This window comes from Cyprinodon tularosa, unplaced genomic scaffold, assembly GCF_016077235.1.
Source record: "Cyprinodon tularosa strain WSP-4 unplaced genomic scaffold, ASM1607723v1 ctg633, whole genome shotgun sequence".
In the NCBI taxonomy this organism is placed as follows: domain Eukaryota; kingdom Metazoa; phylum Chordata; class Actinopteri; order Cyprinodontiformes; family Cyprinodontidae; genus Cyprinodon; species Cyprinodon tularosa.
In genome coordinates this window covers 154,121-179,196 of record NW_024039378.1, presented here as the reverse complement: position 1 = coordinate 179,196, position 25,076 = coordinate 154,121, and the positions used below count along the sequence as shown (strand labels likewise).

Genomic DNA, 25,076 nt, shown 5'->3' with positions numbered 1-25,076 from the left:
GAAAGAAGATAAAACAAGAGAAAGACAGCAAACCTAAACTAATAGGGATCCATATAGATGCTGTGTATTTTTCCATCTGGAACAGTCCATGTGGAATTTGGGTTGATAATTGAGAGCAGAATAAATAAACAACTTAAATAAAATACTAAATTGTGACTAAACCAGCAAAGTAAATAAATAAGGGAATAAAATGGCCTTATAAAGGAAAATGATCTATTAAGGTAATTCTTAGCAGCAGAGGACAGAAACGACTGCTAGACTGCTGGATGAAGTTTGAACATCTCAGCCTGACTGTCTGATGTTCGTTTGGGAAAAAACAGCTTTGTTGATGTTTGTTGATGGTTCAGCTTCTTGCACCCCTGGTTTGGTGTTTCTTTGCCTCATGAAACTCTTGTTTCAGGTTCTTTGATTTTGCTTTGCCTTGGAAACATCGTTCTTGAAATCAGATAGAAAGCCTATTTTCTTCTTCCACGCACATCATGTCTGGTGGAAGCAACAGAAGGCTGTGCTGCAGCGTCTTCCCTTGTTTACATTGCTGCATTCCACTGACTCACACTGTCCTCCCTCCCTCCTCTGCTGAGGAGAAGTTTGTTTGGATTTCTGCAGGTGCAGAAGTGATAAGGGTACCGAATAATAAAGTACATTTACTGGGTAAGTTTGAAATTATGGAATAATTCAATGATTTGTGACAAAGTTTAAAGTTCAAATTTTAATCTAAAGTTCTTTAAGCTACATGAACTTATTTTGATCTACTATTGTTTGTGAAAGGGTAAGATAACATCTGATCTGTCCTTCTCCCAGCTCCTTTAATTCAGCATGTTGGTAACTTTGACTCCCAGTTTTCCTCCCCATGAGCTCATGACGGGTCGACCCGTTCCTGGACCACAGAACGGGCCAGACCACTGACCTCTGGCCAGACTGGGACTGACAGGTGACACATTAAAATGACCTACAAGACCTTTTTTTCCCCTTAGTCAGAGACGGCTTTACAGAGGGACCAAGGTGCCTGGAGACCCTCATGGAGGACCATCTCAGCCATCCTTCCATCCTTCAGCACGAGGTGGTGTTGCTCAAAGTCATCAAAAGAAAGTGATCAGAGCTCATCGGAGCTCATCTGGAAGGAACCAGGAAAAGCTTCAACAAATCAGAATAAAGGGGCAGAATAATCCCCTCTGATTGGTTAATTAACACATCAGTAGTCCACCTGATGTGTTGAGGACCAGCTGCTCTGCAGACCACATTCCTGTATAAGGGACCAACATCAACAGAAAGATGAAGACGCCCACCTGAAGATGTCTGACATCAGCTTTGGCTTTTTGATTTTTTAATCATACAACATGAAAAAGAAGGGAAATGTGTTGTAATGTGTTGTATTTTAATCAAAGATTAACATTTTTAGTATCTAAGTGTTTGATATTACTTTTCTTGATAATAAAAAGAAAGTCCAAGTGTTAGATGAGCACCTGATGGCTGATGGTCAGTATTGGCAGAGATTTCTGGATTAGAGAATGAACTCTGATGATCGGGTCGTCTCAGCTACCATTGGGAAAAAGGAGCGCTGAGATTAAATCCTCCAACTTTTAAATGTGTGCTTTGACTGACCCTGATTCTGAAGAGCTGAACTCGTCATCTGCGTGAAACATCTTTGTGTTATGATTTTAACATTTTGCATTGAGATTGATCCTTTTTTTTTTTTTACTTTTAATGAAACTCAGATTTGTTGGGATCTGGAGATGTACCACCTTTCTCCAGCAGAGTGCGCTGTGGGTCTACTGGGCTGGAGCTCTCCAGCACACCTGACGCTCATCAACCCATCAGGAGACCTACCTACATAAGCAGCAACCAGACCTTCCTTCGACGCCGCAGTGTTGACCAAGTTTGGTTAGCGAACCTGAGCCTCTGTTACCTGAAAGAATCTAGTTGTCTCTTGAGAGAAACCTGATTCTAATCTGCCTCTGTCTTTTGCTTACAGGAAACCCGTCTCAAGTCTGAAGCTCTGGATGAGCTTAACCTGCCTGCCAGCCCTAGTGAGCCAAACCTGAAGATTTCAATCTGGATTCCTCCTGCTGCTCTCAGGGAAGAGCTGGAATCTCTAATCAAGGTCTGCCATTCATTAGTCAGAAGTTAGACACTGCTGCTGCTGTTAAGCACTCTGCTGCACCTACAGTCTCTGGACCCAACCGGTTCCCTCTCTCACAAGGAAGCTTGGACCTCTTCAAGGTAGACTCTGAAATATCTAAGACTCAATAAATTATCTGATTGCCTGGCTAATCAAACTGTCCGTCTCTGCAGATATCAGTGAACCCAGCCCGGACCAGTACCTGAACCAGTTCATGTCTTTGTGTGAAAACCTGTTCAATAAACTCTGTTAAACTTTTACTCAGCCTCCGTTTGTGTTCTGCATGTGGGTTTAGCCTCTTAAACCAATCATGACAAGATTAATAATTTGACTTGCACTTTGTAGAGATGAAGGAGTCTATTGTTTTGACTGATTTGAACTTTTCTCATTCCAGGGAAACAAAAAGGGTAACTGATAATGATAAGAACTAAAAATTTTTATTTTCAGCAAATTGATATTTTACCATAAAAGTATCATCATGGGGAAAAACAGTAAATATTTTTGCCAACTAAGATGTGATTCCAGGGCTCTTTTTATTGGCAACATATTTTAGCTATCATAATCTTTTCCATAATTTTTGCATCTATTATAATCATATAACATTGTCCACCGACTTAATGCAGTTATGGATTTTTGATTTATTATTTTTTAATTATCATTATTTTTCTTTTTTTTTATTTTAGTTTTGTAGTTTTTAGATTTCTTTACATATATTCACAATTTTAGTTTCTTAGATTTTAGCTTTCTTTACATTTACTCACAATTTAATTTCTTAGTTTTTTTCATATTCATACATTTTCCTTTTTTTATAATATCGATTACACACGGATAATATCCTTTTATAATCAAAAGGGTGGACTGTTGTCGGAAAATTTTTATCTTTCTTCTATTATATATTAATATTCCTATTTACTCACTATAAAAGTTTTCCCTCAGTCTGTTCCTCTCTCAAGGCCACACCATTCCCTGCAGAATGTTGTTTGTAGACCAGACATTGCTTCTTCCGTTAACAAATCAGGTTCTTTCTCAAGGTTTATTCATAACATGTTACTGTTAACCAAAGTGTGTGTAATTTGTTATGACTCTGTCTGCTTTCCATTGTTGTAATTAGTGGGGGACGAACCCTGCCCAGATCAGAACAGAGCAGAATGCTGTGCCATGAAGGCTGTATGATGAGCTGTTCTCTCTTTGCAAAGATTATTAATAAATGTGCCGAATGAGTGAAATCCATCGATCTCCGTTTATTTAACTAGGATGAATAGTTGAATACTTTTTTCCCACGACACATGCTTCAAAAGTTTATTTAATGCAAGGATAAAGAAGATAAAATGGTTTTACCCAAATAATCATTTATAAAACATTCACTCTGCTTCAATCTACCTTTTGTTTTATATGCAATTATATGAAGTAAATAGAAGAAGCTTTTAGAAAATAGGTTTTCTATGTTGCAGAATAACTGAAAGACAATATAGCATCCTCCACCGATTCTGGTTCAAGCTAATTTATACCAGAAAAAGGCTTCCACTCGGACTGCTCAGACTTTCTTGGCACAGACAGATGGGCGACCATTCAAACATCCTGAGTCATCCCAGCACTTTCCAGCTAAGCACAAAAAAAAAACATCTGTTAATATCACAGAAACAAAATCCTGTTTATAAAGAACTGTGATTGCAGGGAATCTTGACATTCTACAACTGTTTTCCCAAACAAAAACACAAAGCAAACAACAATACATGCCCCTGTATTTAATCCAGTAAATGTAATAGTGTTGTAGCTAAAGTTTTACTAACATAGTTAACCTGCTAATTACCCATTACTGCTTGAAAAACATACACTTATGTGTGATATTTTCTTTTACCTGAATAGTTCATCTGCAAGCAGCGCTGGGTGCCTCTCCAATTGCTAGGCTCTCTTGGACACCAGTTTGTGTAGTGGAAACGGCTTCCATCGCTCCAAAGCCAAATGCTTGTCTGAAAGAAAGAACCCAGCAGATTATAAACATCTTTCAATCATTTATCAAAAATACTTAACAAATAAACTAACTAGTAAAAAAATACCTTCTGTGCATTACTGCCCCCAATCCATGCTTGGTTGGACCCATAAGTTGCCGTTCTTATCACATGCTGAATCTGATGGTACTCCCTTAGGTTATGAACTGATGCCAGATGTCCCCCCATGGACATGCAGTGCCTCTGCGGACAAAAAACAGAATGATATACAGAAGTAGTTGCTGTGTTTTGTTAATTAACAACCATAAAATAAGAGAGTAAAATAGCACAATGTTATTGAAAATCACCTCAGCTGAAGCCCAATCCAAGGGCATGGAAACATAGTGGTAGCAGTTACCGTTGTACTCAGACCAGCCAGAAGGACAAGAAGCAGATCTCTGGACCAAGTCCATTGATTCTAAACACAAACAAATGGAGAGCCTTAGTTAAAAGCGATGTATGTCAGCATTAGAATAAACTTTATTCTTCATGATCCTATTACAAAACAAGGGTGATTTACCTTCATCAGCAGAGCCATCATCTGGAACAGCTGTGGGCATTTTAAACAACAGGAATTAGTGAGTTTGTTTGAGTCTTAGTAACTTTACAAACTTTTTATACTTGAGAAATGCTTACGATCAGCTCCGGCCCATGCCATCTCAGAGAAAACCAGGACACACAAAACCAGCAACTTCATGATGAAAGTGATGAGATGATGGAGATATACAAGCTGAAATCAATGAAAAATAAGTTAGACATGTTATGAACATTTAAACTCAACAGTGAGTGAAATAGAAGAGCAGAGAGTCGATCAGCAAACCTGATTCAGAATGGTTTGTTTTCTTCGTCTGCCAGGACCACCTAGGGCTTGATGTGCCATCCCAGGCTTCTTATAGAGCTACTACCAATTTCTTCATCCAAAAAATAAGGAAATGACTCAGAAACTAATTCCACAGAATAAAATTACATGATCAGATCTGGTTTGTAACCTGTGTCACAATTTACCAAAGACCAGCCCCCTTCCACATTACCATTTATGGCTGTCATGGCTGTGAAAGTTTCAACAACTCCGTGATAACTTTTTTGTAAAAAGTGGGGCCTAAAGGCCATTTGTGCCCTCTGGGACTTTTCTGTAGCACTTGATTGCAATAACGAATTGTTTAATTTTAGGTTTCCCATTGATACACATTTAAGAAATATGTTAGGGTGTTAATCTGATTTAGAAAATAATGCAGGGAAATTACATCCTTCCTACAATCCCTCACACATCTGAGGTGAAGCACACATTTTTCACCTTCTTTCAGTCATATACTTGCTTGTGGTTTCATTCAGTTGCAAATGCAACAAAAATCCACTGGCATTCACAAAAGAACTGACTTTTCTTTTAGGCTGACTTAATAAAGTCAACGAAATGAAGCAAGATAGTACCGTGTTCTTAAAAGACACACAAAATATGGAAATTGAAAAATCAATCTATATTCTTTGTTTGTTTTTTTTTTTCATTTTCACCAGGACATCCAAAATACTTTTATATTTCAATTTGCAGATCCCTGCCTTAGCATTTTATCTGAAACACTTCGGGATGTTTAAATTCAATGAAAACTGGCTTTCCAGCCAAAAGTTTTTTGCATGTCTAAAACCAGTACCAGGGAATGTGTATGAGAGAGTGTATTTTGTGCAAGAGGTCATTCAAGCTCGGCATGATGGGAATCAAGGTATTCGAGTTCAACATGCAAAGCGTGAAACACAAATTGTCAAACTGAAGTTGTTGAGATGCAGCAGATATTTCTCAATTCTGTTCCAACCTTGTCTCTACAATGCCTCCATTGCCATCTCCAACATCAACAACAGTGCCAGTTGCACCAAATCTCTGAATTGTTAGGTTTCTGTTTCTGTTATGATTTTCTTTTTAGTATTCAGTCTTCTTGGTTTTCCATTTGTTGTCCTCTGCTGCCCTCTTGTGTCCTCTTTCCCTTGCTCTGTTTTCTGCTCTGCCCTCACCTGTTTTCAATTTCCTCGTTAGCCCTCTCTTTGTCTCTGTCCCCTTTAAAAGCCCTCCCTCTTCAGTTCCTGTTTGTTGGATCCTCATCAAACGTCTGTCTGTTTACCTCGTCTTTCCCTGGCTCCTAGAGTTTGATTTCCCCAGATGCCTCCTTGGTTCTGGTTCATAGTTATTCCTGCCTCCGTACCTGTACACTTCATTAAACCCACCAAAATTCACCTCTACCAACTTGCCTCTGCTTTTGGGTCCTCAACCCAACACCGCCTCATGACATGAATAATATTTGGTGGTACACCTACATGCAAGCAGAGCTATTGTGGACTTCTTTTATGGAAAGCTTTTCAAAATTTGAACCTGGAGAAGACAATATATCCTGGATGAACCCATACCTCCTGTGGTGCATCCTTGCAGGAAAATCCCATACAATCTGTGGGGAAAAAAAATGAACTGTGAACTGGTGTTCATTGAAAGACTAGGGGTTAATCAAGAAAATACATGAGTGAATTTAAAGGGTCAGCTCACTGATGGTTGTGCAAAAACAAAACAGGGACAAAACAAATACAGAGAGAGACAAATGCAGTTGAAACTATGAAATAACTCAAGAGCATAATACAGAAATGATGGCCAGAAAAAAAACAATTGTCCCACAAAGATACAAGACTACTGGAACTGCAGAGCAGAGCTCACTGTGGTGAATGAAATAGAGTAAAATGGGAGTAAATTTGTTTTTCCTTCTTCACTACTTCAATCAGATGCTCTAAAAGATACACGTGGGTACCTGGAAGAAGTCAAGTTTAAACGCTGAACAAGAGAAGTAATGTACTGGCCGGGAATCAACCAAGATATCAGCCGGACAACAGCGTCATGTGAGCTTTGACAAACATTCAACACGTCATTGATGTACATAGAAAAAGTAAAGTTCTAATGCAGAACATTGTAAAACCCCTAGAAAAGCTGACAATAAGCCTGAAATCTCTCCTAATGTTTAAATTTTGGCTTGACTGAAGCTGTTTATTTTAGAAAAGTAAAACTGTATTCATGTACTATTAACTAAAATACCATTTCCATTTTTTTGTACGTCCTGTTTTGGTAAATGGTTGAGAAAGTAATTACTCAACCATTCACCACAATTTTAATTTTGTGTTTGTTCACCCTCTGAGGGTTTCCATATTGCTAAATCATCCTTACTAAGGTCTAAAACATTTGATAATGAAATATGCATATTAAACGAATGTATCAAGCAGTTCCAAAATATTTAGCATTTAATGTCTTTTCTAGCATAAAAAAAATTAACCCTCAAAATGAAATAACCTCAAGTTCATAATTTGATTTTTACATTTTTTTACTAGCAGCAACACCCGAGATGTGCAAAAAGGACAGCAGCGTGTTGTTTAACTGACAAAAACAGAAACTGTTCAAAAAATATGAATAAATGTGAAAACTTGTGAAGTTGGGTTGTTGGGAACAGTGATGGATATAGTCTTACAGCTGTTGGGAAGTAGGATCTGTCATAATCATAATCATCTGTTTCCTGGTGCAGAGTAAACCCCTAAACTGATTGCATTTGTGTGATTATTTGCCTTTGTGAATTAAAAAAATGGGACAGATATACTGTAAATAATTACTCACCATTGATCTTTGTGAACAGTTTTCGTCAGCTCATCATAGCACTGAGACACCCCTAGTGAAATTAACTCAGATAATGGACTCCAGAATTTATTTGTCCTGCATGTAATACATTTTTTTGTAATATTCTTTTACAGAAGGCTTCTTTTTTATATCTGACACTTGTGATGTATTGTACATACCTAAATGACAAATCTTTTTCCATCTTGGTGCCTTCAGGCTGGGTTTACCCTCATTTTCTGTGATATGCTTTGCTCCGCCATTATCTCTCATCAGATCCACCTGTTTCGGACTCTTACCTGGATTCCGCCTGATGTCGACCTTGGACCTGTCTTCTGACCACGGCTTGGATTAACCCTACTGGATCCATTGGTTCCCATGCATGCTCTGGCTGTTACAAGATGCTGCTCCTCTTCTCTTTTGATTCTCTTGTAATGGCACCGTAATCACTTCTCTGGACTTCATCCCTTTTTCTGGGATAGAACTGAACTTTGCCAGGTGTCTTTCATGCTCATTGTTGTTCCTCGTTTAAGTTTTGTGGGAACAATTTTTTGTGTTTCTGCAGTTCTGCGGTTCCCACACAAGATTGCAACAATGTTTGTTTGTCTGCTCTAATTTTCTTGCACATTTGATCCTCTGATGTTTCCTTGTACCTACACCCTGTCCTCCTCCTGTCTAGGCCTCATCTGTGTGTGTGTGTGCGTGTGTGTGTGTTTGTGTGTATGCATGTGCATATGTGTGTGTGGGGTACACAGATAATCAATTTCCACACTTCTATTAGCCCTGGGTTGGTCTTATATGTGTCATGATGGGTCTCTGTGATTAAACCCATATGCAGAACACCACAGGAAGCAGGATAAAAGTTTAACAGTTTATTCAGGGAAAACACACACAGAGTAAAGATGCACTGGTTCTGGTACTGGTCCGGGACTGGTTTCACAGAGTATTCTGATGAGGTTCAGACAGAGCATTGGAGAGAGGGAACCGGTTGGGTCCAGAGACTGTGGATTCAGCAGAGAGCTCAGCAGCGGCAGAGCTTAGCTTCAGGCCAGCGAGGTTCAGACCTTGAGTTGTTCTTCTAGTTCTCTCCTGAGAACTAGCTGGAAAATTCAGACTGAGGATCTTCAGGTTTGGCTTCTCAGAGCAGGCAGGCAGGTTTCCAAACATGAGCTTGTCCAGAGCTCCAGACTTCAGTTTGGTTTTCCTATGAGGCAGAGAAGACAGAGGCAGGTTAGAATCAGAGTTACTCTCCAGAGCAGACAGAGATTCTATGTGCAGACTGAGATTCAGGTTCCGCTAACCAAAATTGGTCAACACTCTGGCACAGAAGACAGGTCTGGCCGCTGCTTATGTAGCTGATCTCCTGATGGGCTGATGATCCTCAGGTGTGCAGGTGGCTCCAGCTCAGGAGACCCAGAGCGCTCTCTGCTGGAGACAGGTGGCAGATCTCCAGATCCCAACAATATGTAATAGAAATGTGTAGATGGGGTGTATGGTGTTTGGTCATTAAATATGTATTCTGATATATGTTTTTCACAGAAAATGAGCCAAAGTCAGTGAGTCTCAGTTTGAAAAATGTATTCATTGTATCACTTTTCTTTTAATAAAAAATGGTCCCACAGACCCGAACACATCACAAGGGTTAAATCCCATATCAAAGAGGTTTCTAGAATTTTTTTCTTTTATCTATGGAATATAGCACAAATTAGAAATATCCTGTCCAGGACTGATGCTGAAAAACTAGTCCATGCATTTGTTACTTCAAGGCTGGACAATTGTAATTCTTTACTATCCGGTTGTCATGTTGGGTCTAGGAGTGAAACCCAAATGCAGAACACACCACGGGGACTGAGTAAAAGTTCAACAGTTTATTGAAAACACACAATGATAAAACTGATAATGATTCAGGTCCGGGACAGACTTCACAGGGTTCTCTATACAGAAGGGATTGTTTGGTTAGCCAGGAAGGCAGAGGAGTCTTGACTGAGTTAGATACTGTATAGTACCTGGAGGGATTCAGACTGACACGGTGAGAGGGGGAACCAGTAGGATCCAGAGGTTGAGGGTTCAGCAGAGAGCTAGCAGCAGCAGAGCTTGACTTCAGACTTAGAGTTCAGACCTAAGCGCTTCCCCAAGTTCTCTCCTGAGAACTGGAAACCAATGCAGGCTGAGGTTCTTCAGGTTTGACTCGACTGGGCAGGCAGGCAGGTCTAGGAAGCAGAGAAGACAAAACTGGTTAGGATCAAAGTTACTCTTTAGAGTAAAAAGGTTCTGATCAGGCTTGGCTCAGGTTCCGCTAACCATAACTGGCAACACTCTGAAGAGAAGTCAAGCCGCTGCTTATGTAGCTGGTCTCCTGATGGGCTGATGAGCCTCAGGTGTGCAGGATGTCTCAAGCCCAGGAGACCCAGGGCGCCCTCTGCTGGATGAAGGTGGAGAATCTCCAGATCCCAACACCGGTAGTCCACAAACTGTAGTCAAAAGCCTTCAGCTGATCAAAAATGCTGCAGTCAGAGTTCTGATGAAAACTAAAAAGAGAGATCATATCTCTCTTATCCTAGCATCTCTTCGTTGGCTTCCTGTTAAATCCAGAGTATAATGTATAACCCTCCTTCTCACATGTAAAGCCTTAAATGGCCAAGCTCCATCTTATATCAGAGATATTATTGTTCCTCATGTTCCTAACAGAGCACTTCGCTCTCAATCTGTAGGTTTACTAGTGGTTCCTAGAATTTCTAAAAATAGAATGGGAGGCAGATCTTTTAGTTATCAGACACATCTCCTGTGGAACCAACTACCAGTTTTAGTCTGAGGCTACTTTTAAGTATTGGCTTAAAACTTTCCGTTTTGATAAAGTTTATAGTTTGAGGGATTTAGGTCATCCTGAGGTATTTCTGTAGTTATGCTGCTTAAGGTTCAGACTTATAAAGGACATAGGGACCCATATTTCATTATTCTGCTTCATTCTATCTCTATTCTCCCACTCTGCAGAATCTGTCAGAACAATCTCGAATGTTATGCCCTCTCCTCTTATGTCATAGTAGCTTTGCCTCTTCTGTTCCTATTTGGCTGTGACACCATCCTGGAGAGCAATATCAGCTGTGCTGCAACACATTTGTTTATAGATGTTCGAGATTGGCCCTTTTTTCCGTTTAGTCCTGTTTCTCTGACTGTGACTGGCTGGATGTGCTCTCTTCATCCTCTTCCACGGTCAGGACGAAAACCACACTGCTCCTCCTGAATCCGAGATTCGACTATCTAACGGACCCTCCTTTTCAGAACCCCGGAGTAGACCTTACCAGGGAAGCTGAAGAGTATGATTCCTCTGTTGTTGGAACACACCCTCCGGTCCCCTTTTTTAAATTGAGGGACCACCACCCCGGTCTGCCAATCCAGGGGAACTGCCCCCTATGTCCACGGAATGTTGCACAGCCACGTTAATCAACACATCCCCACAACATCCAGAGCCCTAAGGTACTCAGGGCGAATCTCATTCACCCCTGGAGCCTTGCCACTAAGGAGCTTTTTAACCACCTCGGTGACTTCAGCAACAGAGATGGGAGGACCCAAGCCGGAGCCCTCAGGCTCTGCTTCCTCAATAGAAGACGTGTTGGTGGGATTAAGGAGGTCTTCAAAGTACTCCGCCCACCAACATACAACGCTCCGAGTCGAGGTCAGCAGCACACCACCCCCACCATAAATAGTGTTAGTGCTGCACTGCTTCCACCTCCTGAGATGCCGGATCGTGGACCAGAATCGCTTCGAAGCCATACGGAAGTCTTTCTCCATGGCCTCCCCGAACTCTTCCCACGCCCGGGTTTTTGCCTGCCGAGCCACCTGCCGCTTTGACTATGAGTACATATTAGCTGCTTCTGGAGTCCCACAGGTCTATAAAGCCTGATAGGACTCCTTCTCCTCCTTCACTACTGGTGTCCAGCAGCGTGTTCAAGGGACATGCACCAACAACCTTTCAGCCACAGCTCTGACTAGCTGCCTCAACAATAGAGGCACGGAACATGGTTCACTAAGACTCAATGTCCCCCACCTCCCTCGGAACGTGTTCAAAGCTCTGCCGGAGATGGACGTTAAAGCTCCTTCTCACAGGGGACTCTGCCAGACATTCCCAGCAAACCCTCACAATACGTTTGGGCCTACCAGGTCCGACCAGTGTCATCCCCCACTATATATTGTCTATATTTATGAATTGTCTATATATATGTATATATACTCTTCCTCAACCAGTGCGTGTGGTCTCCTCCTTTTTTCCTCCAAGCCTCGGAGCTCGAGGGTTCTGCGCAGTATCTTTGCTGTTCCTAGAACTGCACTTTTATGGATTAAGATGTCTGATGTATTTTCAGGAAGGAAATACATCAGACAAATATACAATCCTGGGGATCACTGCCCAGAGTGCCTGGGATCATTACCAAGTTACATGGTTTATTAAGAGATTACAGCAGCAATGTCCACCAGTTAATTTTAAATTTAAGCGATGTTGCCCACTTAAATTAAAAAAATGAAAAGACTTGCTCATGGAATGCGTAGTATGTAAGACCCAGAGCAAGGGTCCTGCTCTTAAGTACATTAGAAGTTAAACCTTCCAGAATTGACTTTTTGTACACCTTATAAGATTAACATTTTTCACATTGAAATGTGTGCTAAAGCTTCCAATACAGTATTAATTTATACCTCTTTAACAAAGCCTCTTATAACACTTTTACTAACAAAAATACTATAATTATATAATCATTTCATGATTAATATCATAGTTAACCTTATGAAATGTCACTAGAATGTTTTTCTTTAATTTGATCTATTTTTCACACCTTTCTATCTCCAATGGCTGTCCAAATATGAAACTTTCTCAGTGGTGTTTCAATATACTTCATTAAACTAAATCTTCTTTCACAATAAGCAGTGAATCATTCCAATGAACATTAGTACAAATATCTAAGAACTGTGAGATCTGCTTTGGCCCCTCATATCTGCTGCCACCTTATCTGAGGATGTGCTGATTGACTTCTGATCATTGTTTTGCTCTGGTGTTTACTTGAATTTAGCAGAAAAAAAAGTCCCATGAAGAATCTAGCTGCACGGTGAACAGGTACATCTTAAGGTGCTTGTTTGATAGCAGGGCTGATACAAATCTTTGAGCTTCATTGTTCTGTAAGCCCAGACTGCTAAGTAATATGGGCCGCCACATGGTCTCCTTCCAGTGGGATTATTTATTTATGCATCTGTAGCTCTTTGATGTGCTGAATAAGAACATTGTTGAATTTTTTTAAGGCACACTGAAGATCTATTGAATATATTCATCCAAATCCAACTCTTAAATGTATTAATGTTTATTATAAAACTCATTTTATAGGAACATATAAAACTTGCTTTCAAAAGTAGCTATCATGCTCCAGCAGGCTGAGATGCTATAAGCGTCAAAACGAAATATGCTAATGATTAATCTATTCCCATTCCGATTTAATTATTACTAGGCTATATTAAACAAGGCAAGCAAAAACTGTGCTGATATTATATAACGAATTCTTCTCGTATTTTCATTGTTGTTTTCAGGTTGTAAAATAAATAATAAACAAATTCAAATTGATAAAGAAAAAATTATTGGTCTAATTTGATTTAAAGTTTATGTTGGATTTTATTTTATTCGCTGCATAGGTTTTACTGTGCGCTGAGAACGTGCAAGCAGTGCACATTTACATGTAGGCGAGCCCGCAGCTTTGAAGGAACATTGGCGCTCACACTGTTAGTCAATAGATGGGGACTATAACCAGGTCAGCCATTTTCTCTGGGCCCCCAGCGAGCTTGGGCCCTAGGCAGTTGCTTGCTTTGCTTGCCTTGTTGCAACGGGTCAGAATGTTATGAATAAGGCCTGAGAAAGAGTCTGGCTTGTTATGACAGTGTTTTTTTTTTTACAGCAAACAATCCCAAATAGGATAAAACTATCTCCTCTCACTGAGACACAGTTTAGCCTTCCAGCTGTGAGTCCTGAGTGAATAAATTTAGAAAGTAATTAAATTATTAAGGAGAGATTCTAAATTGATGTTTTTCTATGTCAGACCAATAGAATACATTCCAGTTTCTTAAATATCATATGTAGCTTAGATTTCACAGTCATCATGAGCAATGAAAACATTGTATTTGGTGTAAGATGGCGGGATCTAGCAGTGCTCCGATCGCTAATGTTGCTTAAATTCACATGTATTGTGATGTCTGAGCAGGTTAAGAAAATAAGGAGCAACTATTAGTAAATATTTTGTCTTCACAAAAATTACCAAATCTCAAACTTGTCTCCATATAATTAGTCAAGGCCTGACAAAACCAGACCATCACCACCTGAGATCAATCTGAAGACTGGGAAAATAACAGGTCGGAACTGATCTAGAAACCAAAACTGGTCTCTGGACAAAGAGCGGTCTCTAGACCTCCATCTCTGTCAAGGATCAAGATTTTGCAAATATGATAATCAAAAGTTGACATAATACTTACTAAATTGATCTACTTTAAAAATAACCATTAGCAGCAGCCCATTTCTACTTGTAATGTAAGGATGAGCTCCTACTGAGATTCTATACCCCAACATCATCTATGATATACGGGCAACAATATGTGTGAAAAATATTACTTTAAGTGTTGCAAAAAAGTAATAATAACATATTTCCAAGAAATTAGTCTTGTGGAATTAAAAAAAGAAGATTGGTCAGGCTAAAGTTTGGATTAATAGGTAAAGGTGGAAAAACTAAAATTATAACAAAACGTACAAATTCACTTACAGTAATATGACTAGATGAAAACAGGGAATAGACCATACACATTATATTGTTTTCATGCTTCAAAAGTTTATTTAATGCAAGGCTAAAGAAAAGAAAATGGTTTTATTCAAATAATCATTTATAAAACATTGACTCTGTTTAAATCTACCTTTGGTTTTATATGTGATTATATGAAGTAAATAGAAGAAGCTTTTAGAAAATAGGATTTCTATGTGGCAGAATAACTGAAAGACAATATAGCATCCTCCACCGGTTCTGGTTTAAGCTAATTTATACCAGAAAAAGGCTTCCTCTCGGACTGCTCAGGCTTTCTTGGCACAGACAGATGGGAGATGATACCCACATCCTAAGTCATCCAAGCACTTTGAAGCTAAAAAGACAAAAAAAAAAAATCTGTTAATATCACAGAAACCAAATCCTGTTTATAAAGAACCATGATTGCAGGGAAGCTTGATATTCTACAACTGCTTTTCCAAACAAAATCCCGAAACAAACCACAATACATGCCCCTGTATTTAATCCAGTAAATGTAATAGTGTTCTAGCTTAGGTTTTACTAACATAGTTAACCTGCTAATTACCCATTACTCCTTTAACTGCCTGAAAAACATACACTTATGTGTGATATTTTCTTTTACCTGAATAGTTCATCTCCAAACAGTGCTGGTTGCCTCGCCAATTGTCAGGCTGTCGTGGACACCAGTTTGTGTAGTCGAATTGGCTTCCATCGCTCCAAAACCAAATGCTTGACTGAAAGAAAAAACCCAGCAGATTATAAACGTCTTTCAATCATTTATCAAAATACTTAACAAATAAACTAACTATTAAAAAAAATACCTTCTGTGCGTTAGTGCCTCCAACCCATGTACGTCCGGACCCATAAGTTGCCGTTCTTATCACATTCTGAATCTGATGGTACTCCCTTAGGTTATGAACTGATGCCAGGTGTCCCCCCATGGACATGCAGTGCTTCTGCAGACAAAAAACAGAATGATGTACCGAAGTATTAGCTGCATTTTGTTAATAAACAACCATAAGATAAGAGAGTAAAATAGCATAAGAGCACAATGTTATTGAAAATCACCTCAGCTGAAGCCCAATCCAAGGGCATGGAAACATAGTGGTAGCAGTTACCGTTGTACTCAGACCAGCCAGAAGGACAAGAAGCAGATCTCTGGACCAAGTCCATTGATTCTAAAGACAAACAAATGGAGATCCTTAGTTAAAAGCGATGTATGTCAACATTAGAATAAACTTTATTCTTCATGATCCTATTACAAAACAACAGTGACTGACCTTCATCAGCAGAGCCATCATCTGGAACAGCTGTGGGCATTTTAAACAACAGGAATTAGTGAGTTTGTTTGAGTCTTAGTAACTTTACAAACTCTGTATACTTGAGAAATACTTACGATCAGCTCCGGTCCATGCGATCTCAGAGAAAACCAGGACACACAAAACCAGCAACTTCATGATGGAAGTGATGAGATGATGCAGATATACAAGCTGAAATTAATGAAAAATAAGTTAGACATGTTATGAACATTTAAACTCACCAGTGAGTGAAATAGAAGAGCAGAGAGTCGATCAGCAAACCTGATTCAGAATGGTTTGTTTTCTTCGTCTGCCAGGACCACCTAGGGCTCAATGTGCTATCCCAGGCTTCTTATAGAGCTACTAACCATCCACAAAATAAGGAAATGACACAGAAACGAATTCCACAGAATTAAATTACCTGATCAGATATGGTTTGTAACCTGTGTCACAATTTACCAAAGACCAAACCCCTCGACATTACCATTTATGCCTGTCATAGCTGTGAAAGTTGCAACAATGTTTTTGTAAAAAAAGTGGGACCTAAAGGCCATTTGTGGCCCTTTGGGAACTTTTCGGCAGCCTTTGATTGCACGTGAAAATGGCTTAGATCAAGGTTACCATTGATACATAATTAAAAATGATATTAGGGTTTAATTCTGAATTAGAAAATTATAAAATCAGTGGAACATGTGAGCTGCAACACATATTATTTAACCCTCTTTCATTCACATTTTTGCTTTTTTATTTCAGTTCAAAATGCAACAAAACCGCTTTTACGAAAGAACATACTTGGTCCAACCAATTTATTTAAGTTGAAGAAATACAGCACAATAGTGCTTTTTCCTGTAGACACAAGACACCTGCAAGTTTTCTGTATTTGAAAATTGTGATACTTTACAAATCCCTGATTAAAATAATAAATAGAATTTACAATTTTAATAAAATTTGAAACCTTTTTGTCCCCCTAAAGTAGTTTAACATGACATTTATTGCTCTCATTGAATAGTTTTTGAAGTTTTGTTTCCTTATCATTTGTAGAATCTTTTCTCTAATCTATTTATACATGCGTTCTTAGTTTCTTTATATGTGTTTTTCTCTTGTCTGTGCTTTTTTGTCCAGATTTAAATTCAGAATTGCTCACATGCCTATTTGCCCCTTAAAGCATGCAGCTCTTCAGTAAAGTCTTTAATGAACTGTTTAGATGACATTAAAGCCTGGCTTGCCCTGAACTTTTTAAATTCTAATGAGAAGAATTCTGAGGTTATAGTGCTTGGACCAAATCAGCCCTATCACTCTGCTACTATAGGAACTCTGTCAGCTGCTGTGACCCTCACACCTGCAGGTCATTCCCTGATCAGCAGCGGGCACTATATAAGGACGGAGCCTCCACCTGCTTGCCGTCAGATTGTTGTCTAACCCCTAGTGGTAAACTCCCTCAGGCCTTCTGTCCGCTCACGTCTAGTTTGGACTAAGCCAAGTTTGTTCCCTCTCTTAAACCTGCCTGTTTTCTCCCCCCAGTATCTCGTCTGATTATCTGGACCCTCACCCTCGTCTGTTGTCTTGGACTCCCTGGTAACGACCACCTGCCTGCCCGACCACTCATTTAAGGATTGCCCCAAACTCTGACTGGTTTCACAGATCTGCTCAAAATCCTATTGTACACAATCAGATATACCTGATAACAGAGGGCAGAAGACTACACAAAAAATAATCTTGACTTATCGCACAGTAATAAATTATTAATATCAAAAATGTATTTCTGTTTTTTCTTTTTACATGTTTTGTTAAAAGGCCGAATAAGGACTTCAAACCAAAAAAAAAGTAATTTTCTGTTTTGTTTTATTCTTAGATCGGGCTTTAAAGGGTTAAAGAAGTGACTGTTGGACTATAAAACTAGTGACTCCCTCCCTTACCAGCATCGGGAGAGGGATCAGGGGAATGTTGCCCTTTTTTTTTGGGAGTATGATTTGTTAGCTTTTGCTTACCAGAAATTCATAATAGCCTGTAGAAATACAGACAATGGCTAAGGTTGTAATCGTTTTGTCGTTGCAAGTTAATGTTTTGAATATCATAAAGAGCGATATGGTCTAAGGATTTTTTTTAAGAAAAATTCCAAAATAATTAATCAGGAAGAAGAACAAACATTGATATGTGGTTCAGATTTTAATGTATTAAATTATAGGTTGGATTCAATGAGTACTGTGGTCGGAAGATTTAGATACCTATTCATTTCCAATTTTATATATGTTGGGATCTGGAGATCTGTCCACTTTCTCCACCAGAGGGCGTACGAGATCTCCTGGAGCCGGAGGTGATTGCAACCACCTGTCGCTCATCTGCTCATCAGGAGATCCGTATTTAAGGAGGCAGAGGACTTCTCTCCAGTGCCAGAGTGTTTGCCAGTAACGGTCAGCAAGCCTGAGCCACCAGCCTGTCTGAACCTCTGACTCCCTGAAAGCCTGAACCTGACCTGATCTGTTTTCTCCTCACTGTTTTTTAGATTGAGTCTGCCTGAAACCTGAAACCCAGAAGAGTTTCTCTCTCAGTAATCTGCCTGTCCATTCTCTGAAGATCCCTGGAGAATTATTCCTGTCTAAAGATCTCCCTGTCCGCTCTCAGAAGAAACTGGAAGGGAAACTCAAATCTGTGATCTGCCAACACTCAAACCAAGCTCTGCCTCCGTCAAGCCCTCAGCCTGCCGACAGCCTCTGGACCCTCAAGGTTCCCCCCCTCTGCCGCTCAGCTCAACTCCAGAACAGGTACAGCCCTGCACACTCTCAACCTGCAAATTACCTGGACCTCCACTAACACCTCTGTCCCCCTCTGCAATGAACCCACTCGTGACCAGTCCTGGACCTGATAACTCTGTGTGCTTTTCAGAACCCATTCGTGACCAGACAAATTCCCCTCTGGATCTGTTCATTCATTGTGCTTAAACTTTACAATAAATCTTTGAACTTTTCTCCTGCCTCTGAGTGTTCTGCATGTGGTTTAGGCACCTGAAGCCAAACATGACAATATATATTGATTTATGAGTGCTGATTTAATTTTTTTTTAATTTTACTTAAAAATGTTTTTACTAAGGGCCCTGTAACACCTTGCCAATTTAGAAAGAATATGCCTGACATCCCAGAATCTCCTAAAACGCTGCCATTGCTAAACTTTCTATGATTTTTTTTTAAATATGGGCATATTTATAACGAGTCCAGAACTTATGTCCAACGACAGCCTAACTTATGCATAATGCACGTTATAAATACATCAGATTAGTGTTAGGAATGAAGCAAACAGATGTTAGGGTTAGGGATAAACTAACATGGCAGGTCAATATAAATCGGTCAGATTAGGGTTGAACATTAAGCCCACTGATGTAAGGGTTAGCATTAAACTAAAATGGCACAACAGTATAGATCAATCAGATTAGGGTTAAGCATGAAGCCAACTGATGTTAGGGTTAGGGATAAGCTAATATGGCAGGCCGATAGAAATCAGTCCAGTTAGGGTTAGGGATAAGCTAATATGGCAGGCCGATAGAAATCAGTCCAGTTAGGGTTAGGGATAAGCTAATATGGCAGGGCATTATAAATCAGTCAGATTAGGGTTAGGCATAAAGCCCACTGATGTTAAAGTTAGGCATTAACTAAAATGCCAGGTCATCGTAAATCAACCAGATTAGGGTTAGGCATGAAGCCCACTGATGTTGCGGTTACGCATAAACTATATTGGCAAGGCAATACAAATCAGTCAGATTAGGGTTAGGCATCAAGCCCACTGATGTTAGGATTATGGATAAACTAAGATGGTGGGGCAATTTGATCTATTTACCAATTATAAATGGTTTAAATGCAATTTATTAATGATAATCAATCTGGCTGAGTATGTTACCAAACACTTCTATGATTTAAGTAAATGCATTGATCTTAAATTAACTTAATGAAAATTAATTGCCTAATTACCCTAATAGAGTTCATCAAATAAATAAAATGCTTTAAGTTCATTGCAATTTCAAAAAATTATGAGACAAATTCCTACAGTGAGGATTACATATATGTTTCAGGAAAGTAAAGAACTTCCACTGACAATATCTTTTGTTTGAATACATTCACCTGATCTTACAAATAGCTCAAGTTAAACTGTAAAAACAAGTGTAAAACTAGTCGCAAAACATACATTTTTAAAATGCATTTTTTTATTTGATTGGGACAGTGCACATTAACAAAAAATCATGAGCAAATACTTATGTACATTTAGAATTCCGAGACAAGGGGTTGTCTTTTGGCTGAAAAGGGGGTTGCAGAGCAGAGAAGAGAGGTCTCACAGCTGTTTATGAGCAAAACTTCATCCAGTTCCAGTGATCATGTTAAGATGAAACATGGACATTTGTTCTCAATGTCCAAAATTATTATCATCGTTTATGAAACAACAAAATGGCTGAGTTGATTGTCATGAATGGCCTGATTTGTTCTGGAGATTAAATTAACTGAGTTACTGCTCTTTGTCCAACTGAACTGCTTTTAAGGTAGATGATTCATCCACTGATGTTAATAGAAGTACAAATACAGCAGAATTTGTATTTAGGTTATTTGAAAATGTATACTTTGTCAAGCATTAAACAAGTAAAAGTATAGGTGCTAATACAGAACCTTAAGAAACCCCTAGAAAAGCTAAAACTAAGCCTAAAACTCTTAATGTTTGAATTGTGACATGACTAAAGCTGTTTATTTTAGAAAACTAAAACTGTATTCATGTACTCCAAAAAAGCTAACAAAAAAATAGCAATTACATTTTTTTTGTGTAATTCCATTTTGGTAAATGGTTGAGAAAGTAATTACAGCAGAATTGTAATTTTGTGTTTGTTCTCCCTCTGAGGATTTCCATATTGCTAAATCATCATTACTAAGGTCTAAAATATGTGATAATGAAATTTTCATATTCATTATATGTATGAAGCTGTTGCAAAATCTTGAGCTTGTAACTTCTCATTCCTAGCATTCAAAAAATATTAAAATATATGTTTTTTTACTTTAAGAATAGAATACAAGAATTGTGGAAATAGTGATGTTAGAGCACCAGCAAAAGTGGACACACAATGTGGACCTTAGAAAAGTGCATGAGAATAACAGAATAAGTGACAGAGTAAAGAAAATAAACAAATAAAATACTGTAACGTACAGTATTTTACAATAAGAAAACTGTCCATCTGGAAAATGAATAACCAATAAACAGCATTGGACATTATTACAGTAACCGATATGTGAAAATAGCAGCAACACCAGAGATTTGCAGCATGTTATTTACCTGACTAAGTGTTACGTTCACTGACCTCTAGGAGCTCTCTTCATGAGAGAGATCTCTGTTTTGTGTTTCAGGTCTTCCTGGCTGTTACAGGTGCAATGTGTTGAAGCTCGTCAGTCACCTCATAAAGAGCTTCAACCCTGTGATGTCAGGCCCCCTTCTCTTATTCACTGGGCCTTGATCTGAAGTGATCTTGTTCATGAGCTGAATGTTTCTGTGTGTGTTCATGTTGAACAATTTTGGTAAATAAAGTTTTGTTTTTCTGTTCACCATAGAAGCTGGTAGGGGTTCTCTGCCATTTTTGTTGAACTGTTTTTTCCTTGTTTTGTGGTTAGCCAGGGAGTCCAGGTATTGTATGTTCTTTTCATTTTCTCTGTTAGAAAGTGGTTTTGGTAAAGGGGGGGGGGGGGTCTGTTGTTTTGGCCTTGGAGACCCTGAGGCTTTAAGCTTCCCTGTTTTGCTGTTTATTTGTTTTTTGTGACCCCTGCAAATTGTGAATAAAGTGATTGCATTTCTGGAATTATTTGCCTTTGTATATTACAAAGATGTGACAAAGGTATTATAAATAGTTACACTCCCTTGATCTTTTTAAACACATTTAGTCAGCTCTTCATAGGACTGAGACTGCCCTAGTGAAACTCACTCAGTTAATGGACTCCAGAATTTATTGTCTCTGCGAATAATACAATTTTTGGTATCATTCTTTCACAGATGTACCATTAGGCTTCTTTTTTATATTTGACTTTTGGGATGTATTGTACTTGCCTAAAAAAAACATATATTTAACCCACCCCAGCACTGGATATTGTGCATGTCATTTTTTGTATCATTGCCATGAGATAGAATGTGAATTATGGATTGAAGACACAAATACATATAAATACATATATACATATAAAAACCTACCAGTACAACCATATATTTATAGGTTTTAGGTACAGTAATAGTCAAGCTGTGTTTGTTTCCAAATGGTGCTAATTTGTGTGTGTCAACTTAGTTAATTTCAAAACGACAAACCAAAAATGCTGTCTGAAATATGTAAGCACAGGTAATTTATTAAGTTTAACACCATGCTTATGCTCTTAGAAGCTTAAGACCATTCTGGCAAAGTGATTTGGCATAAAGACCCTTTAGGTCCCGCTATGGAAGTTTTAGAGAAAAAGGTCAAAGACATCGGGTGTACAGTTTAGGACAATGAGGAAAGAAGTGAAAAAAAGCATATCATAAAGGTAAGCAGCAGTTGAATAATTTTGTGATTCGCAGTAAGGTGTTGTAGAGCCTGACTGTCATTGTAGCTTATTATTATAATAGGTTTCGTAGGCCGGCTAAGATTAACTTCTGTTACTGGCTATTACAGTACTTACATTATACACTTAAGTGTTTTTATGTTCAGATGCTTAGTAGGACACATATTTGGTTAACAGTAGAAAAGATTACTGTTTATTTAGCAAACAACATGGGAATGTGATAGACCACAATTATTTCTGAACCCTTCTATTATGTTGAAAAAAAATTACATTGATTATTCTGTGGATCATTTTGACCCGCACTGTGTAAATGCATGCAGAACAGTCAAGACAGCAGGTTAATCAAATAACCAAATTTTGAGCTTATGAGCTATGAGCTGAGCTTGACCTTTTCAATTATAGCCTCTGCTGCTGGGGATCAAGCAGGCCTGGCTTGGGTCAGCATCTTGGGAGTGACAAGCACTTTGCCGAGTTCTTCCAGGAAGAGCTGACGTCAATACAATTTGCCGGCAATCCATTGCTGGTTAATTTCAGTCCACAGGGCATAGGCATTGAATGCAGAAACGTCCACAATGTTGTAGAAAATCACCAAAGGCCAAAATCTTGCGCTAGCAGCTGTATGTTGCTGTGACTTTGTCCAGATTGTCAGCTCCTCTTTTGGTGGAGTTATAATCCAGGATAATTTGTGGCTTCAAGTCTTCTCTTATGCTCAGGATGCATCAGCATGTATTGTACTCATAAATAGAACATTCTTGTTTTTCATTAAGCAGTATGAAACAACTGTCACTTTTTCAGAGAACAAAGACTGAGGAATGCTAAGGTCTGCCCTGCATCTTCAGAATTTACTGGGAATTTCCGGCTTATTTCTTCTTACTGTTCCCAACTTGGTCAGCTTTCAGTTCTGAGGTTCCTCTCCAAGGGGGTCAGATGTATAGAGGTTGTTATAAGTGATGTTATGACCTTGCAGCTCTTCACTTATCTCCAGCACCACAGGGTCTGTCTCTTTCACACCAACCAGCTTCATGTGTCACAGGTATCAAAACGGATTTTATGAAATATACTGTGGAATGTCTCTAGAGACTTTGTTGCAGGAAAGATTGACCTTCCTTCCTCTTCATTCCATAGACTTGCAGTTGCGTCTCCCTTTGAACTGTACACCCAAGCAAATAACAGGACTCCTAAGTAAGTATTCAGGTCAGTCTGATCCAGTGGCTTCTATTTCTCTTGACAGAAGCCATGTTGGTCATTTAAAGTATAATCCTTTCTATTGGTGTGAATATGAAGACCTTAAATGCTGACTGACTCTCATCAATTCATGTGATGGCAAATATTGTAGGATCAGGATTTTTAATGTGATTTTTATCACATTAGCTAATGATAGTATGCCTCAACTGCCTCTGTGGAAGATGATTGCTGCATTCCTGGGTGTTTATTTGTTGAGGGGACAATGGCTGACTCATCTACTGAAGCCTCCTCATCATAGGAAAATAAATCTTCTGAATTAACAATATAATTGTCTTCTAAATCTGAAAGATCCTCTGTCTCAAAAGCCTCTTCCTCTATATCACTATCCCACTTCAAAATTTGTTACAAAGCCTCCTCAGCTAATTTTTGGTGAATTTGTCATCAAGATAACTTGAGCAGTGACAAGGACTAGTGTGAGAAAGTTCCCTCCCAAATGGCTGAGTTTATTGTCATGAATGGCCTGATTTGTTTTGGAAATTAAACTTGATTAAATTAACTGAGTTAAACATGTTTTTTAGAGTAAGGGTTAGATCCAAGGTGACCAAGAAATACTTAAATTCCTAGAAAAGGTTTAGTTACATTTCTACAAGGATCATACTGGACTGTTTTTGTTTCATAGATTATTTTTTATTAGCATCATTTATGCAGTTTTCTTTTTAAATATCAGTAACAGATGGTGAGCCATTGCTCTTTGTCCAACTGAACTGCTTTTAGGGTAGATGATTCATCCACTGATGTTAATAGAAGTAAAAATACAGCATAATTTGTATTTAGGTTATTTGAAAATGTTACTTTGTCAAGCATTAAACAACTCATTGATGTACACAGACAAAGTATAGGTGCTAATACAGAACCTTAAGAAACCCCTAGAAAAGCTAAAACTAAGCCTAAAATTTTTAATGTTTGAATTGTGACATGAATGAGGCAGTTTATTTTAGAAAACTAAAACTGTATTCATGTACTCAAAAAAAGCTAACAAAAAAAATAGCAATCACATTTTTTTTTGCACTTCCGTTTTGGTAAATGGTTGATAAAGTAATTACGCCATAATTGTAATTTTGTGTTTGTTCTCCCTCTGAGGGTTTCCATACTGCTAAATCATCATTACTAAGGTCTAAAATATGTGATAATGAAATTTTCATATTTAATAAATGTATGAAGCTGTTGCAAAATCTTGAGCTTTTAACTTCTCATTCCTAGCATTCAAAAAGTATTAAAATTATTTTTTTAACTTTAAAAAAAGAATACAATAATTGTGGAAATAGTGGTGTTAGAGCACCAGCAAAAGTGGTCAAACAATGTGGACCTTAGAAAAGTGAATGAGAAGCAGCTATACAAAAGGTAAGTGTAAACTAACTCCAGAGGTGGCCCTGTCCAGGAAACACACAGCCAAGCAGACATGTTCTGAGCCAGCTCCCATGTCAGAGGATTGAAGAGAGCATGTACAGTTAGTCAC

General features: G+C 38.6%; 2 protein-coding genes across 2 annotated transcripts; both read right to left on the bottom strand.

The window, feature by feature from the left end:
• Positions 1-3,405: 3,405 nt before the first annotated feature.
• LOC119798691 (galactose-specific lectin nattectin-like) lies at positions 3,406-4,968 on the bottom strand. The gene is made up of 7 exons (XM_038308260.1): positions 4,928-4,968; positions 4,744-4,837; positions 4,628-4,657; positions 4,416-4,525; positions 4,177-4,311; positions 3,978-4,089; positions 3,406-3,721 (listed from the first exon to the last, which is right to left on the bottom strand). The coding sequence occupies exons 2-7, from the start codon at positions 4,802-4,804 to the stop codon at positions 3,654-3,656; spliced, it is 516 nt and encodes a 171-aa protein (XP_038164188.1). The 5' UTR covers positions 4,805-4,837; positions 4,928-4,968; the 3' UTR covers positions 3,406-3,653.
• Positions 4,969-14,569: 9,601 nt separating this feature from the next.
• On the bottom strand, positions 14,570-16,152 carry LOC119798690 (ladderlectin-like). Its single transcript, XM_038308259.1, has 7 exons — positions 16,113-16,152; positions 15,929-16,022; positions 15,813-15,842; positions 15,601-15,710; positions 15,354-15,488; positions 15,155-15,266; positions 14,570-14,887 (listed from the first exon to the last, which is right to left on the bottom strand). The coding sequence occupies exons 2-7, from the start codon at positions 15,987-15,989 to the stop codon at positions 14,820-14,822; spliced, it is 516 nt and encodes a 171-aa protein (XP_038164187.1). The 5' UTR covers positions 15,990-16,022; positions 16,113-16,152; the 3' UTR covers positions 14,570-14,819.
• Positions 16,153-25,076: the final 8,924 nt, after the last annotated feature.

Coding starts and splice junctions, on each gene's coding strand:
- LOC119798691 (XM_038308260.1), bottom strand. CDS start 4,804: ATGAAGTTGCTGGTTTTGTGTGTCCTGGTTTTCTCTGAGATGGCATGG. Junction 4,658..4,743: donor GGCATGGGCCGGAGCTGATC/GTAAGCATTTCT, acceptor AAATGCCCACAG/CTGTTCCAGATGATGGCTCT. Junction 4,090..4,176: donor GGGGCAGTAATGCACAGAAG/GTATTTTTTTAC, acceptor TCTTTCTTTCAG/ACAAGCATTTGGCTTTGGAG.
- LOC119798690 (XM_038308259.1), bottom strand. CDS start 15,989: ATGAAGTTGCTGGTTTTGTGTGTCCTGGTTTTCTCTGAGATCGCATGG. Junction 15,711..15,812: donor TGATGGCTCTGCTGATGAAG/GTCAGTCACTGT, acceptor GTTTGTCTTTAG/AATCAATGGACTTGGTCCAG. Junction 15,267..15,353: donor GAGGCACTAACGCACAGAAG/GTATTTTTTTTA, acceptor TTTTTCTTTCAG/TCAAGCATTTGGTTTTGGAG.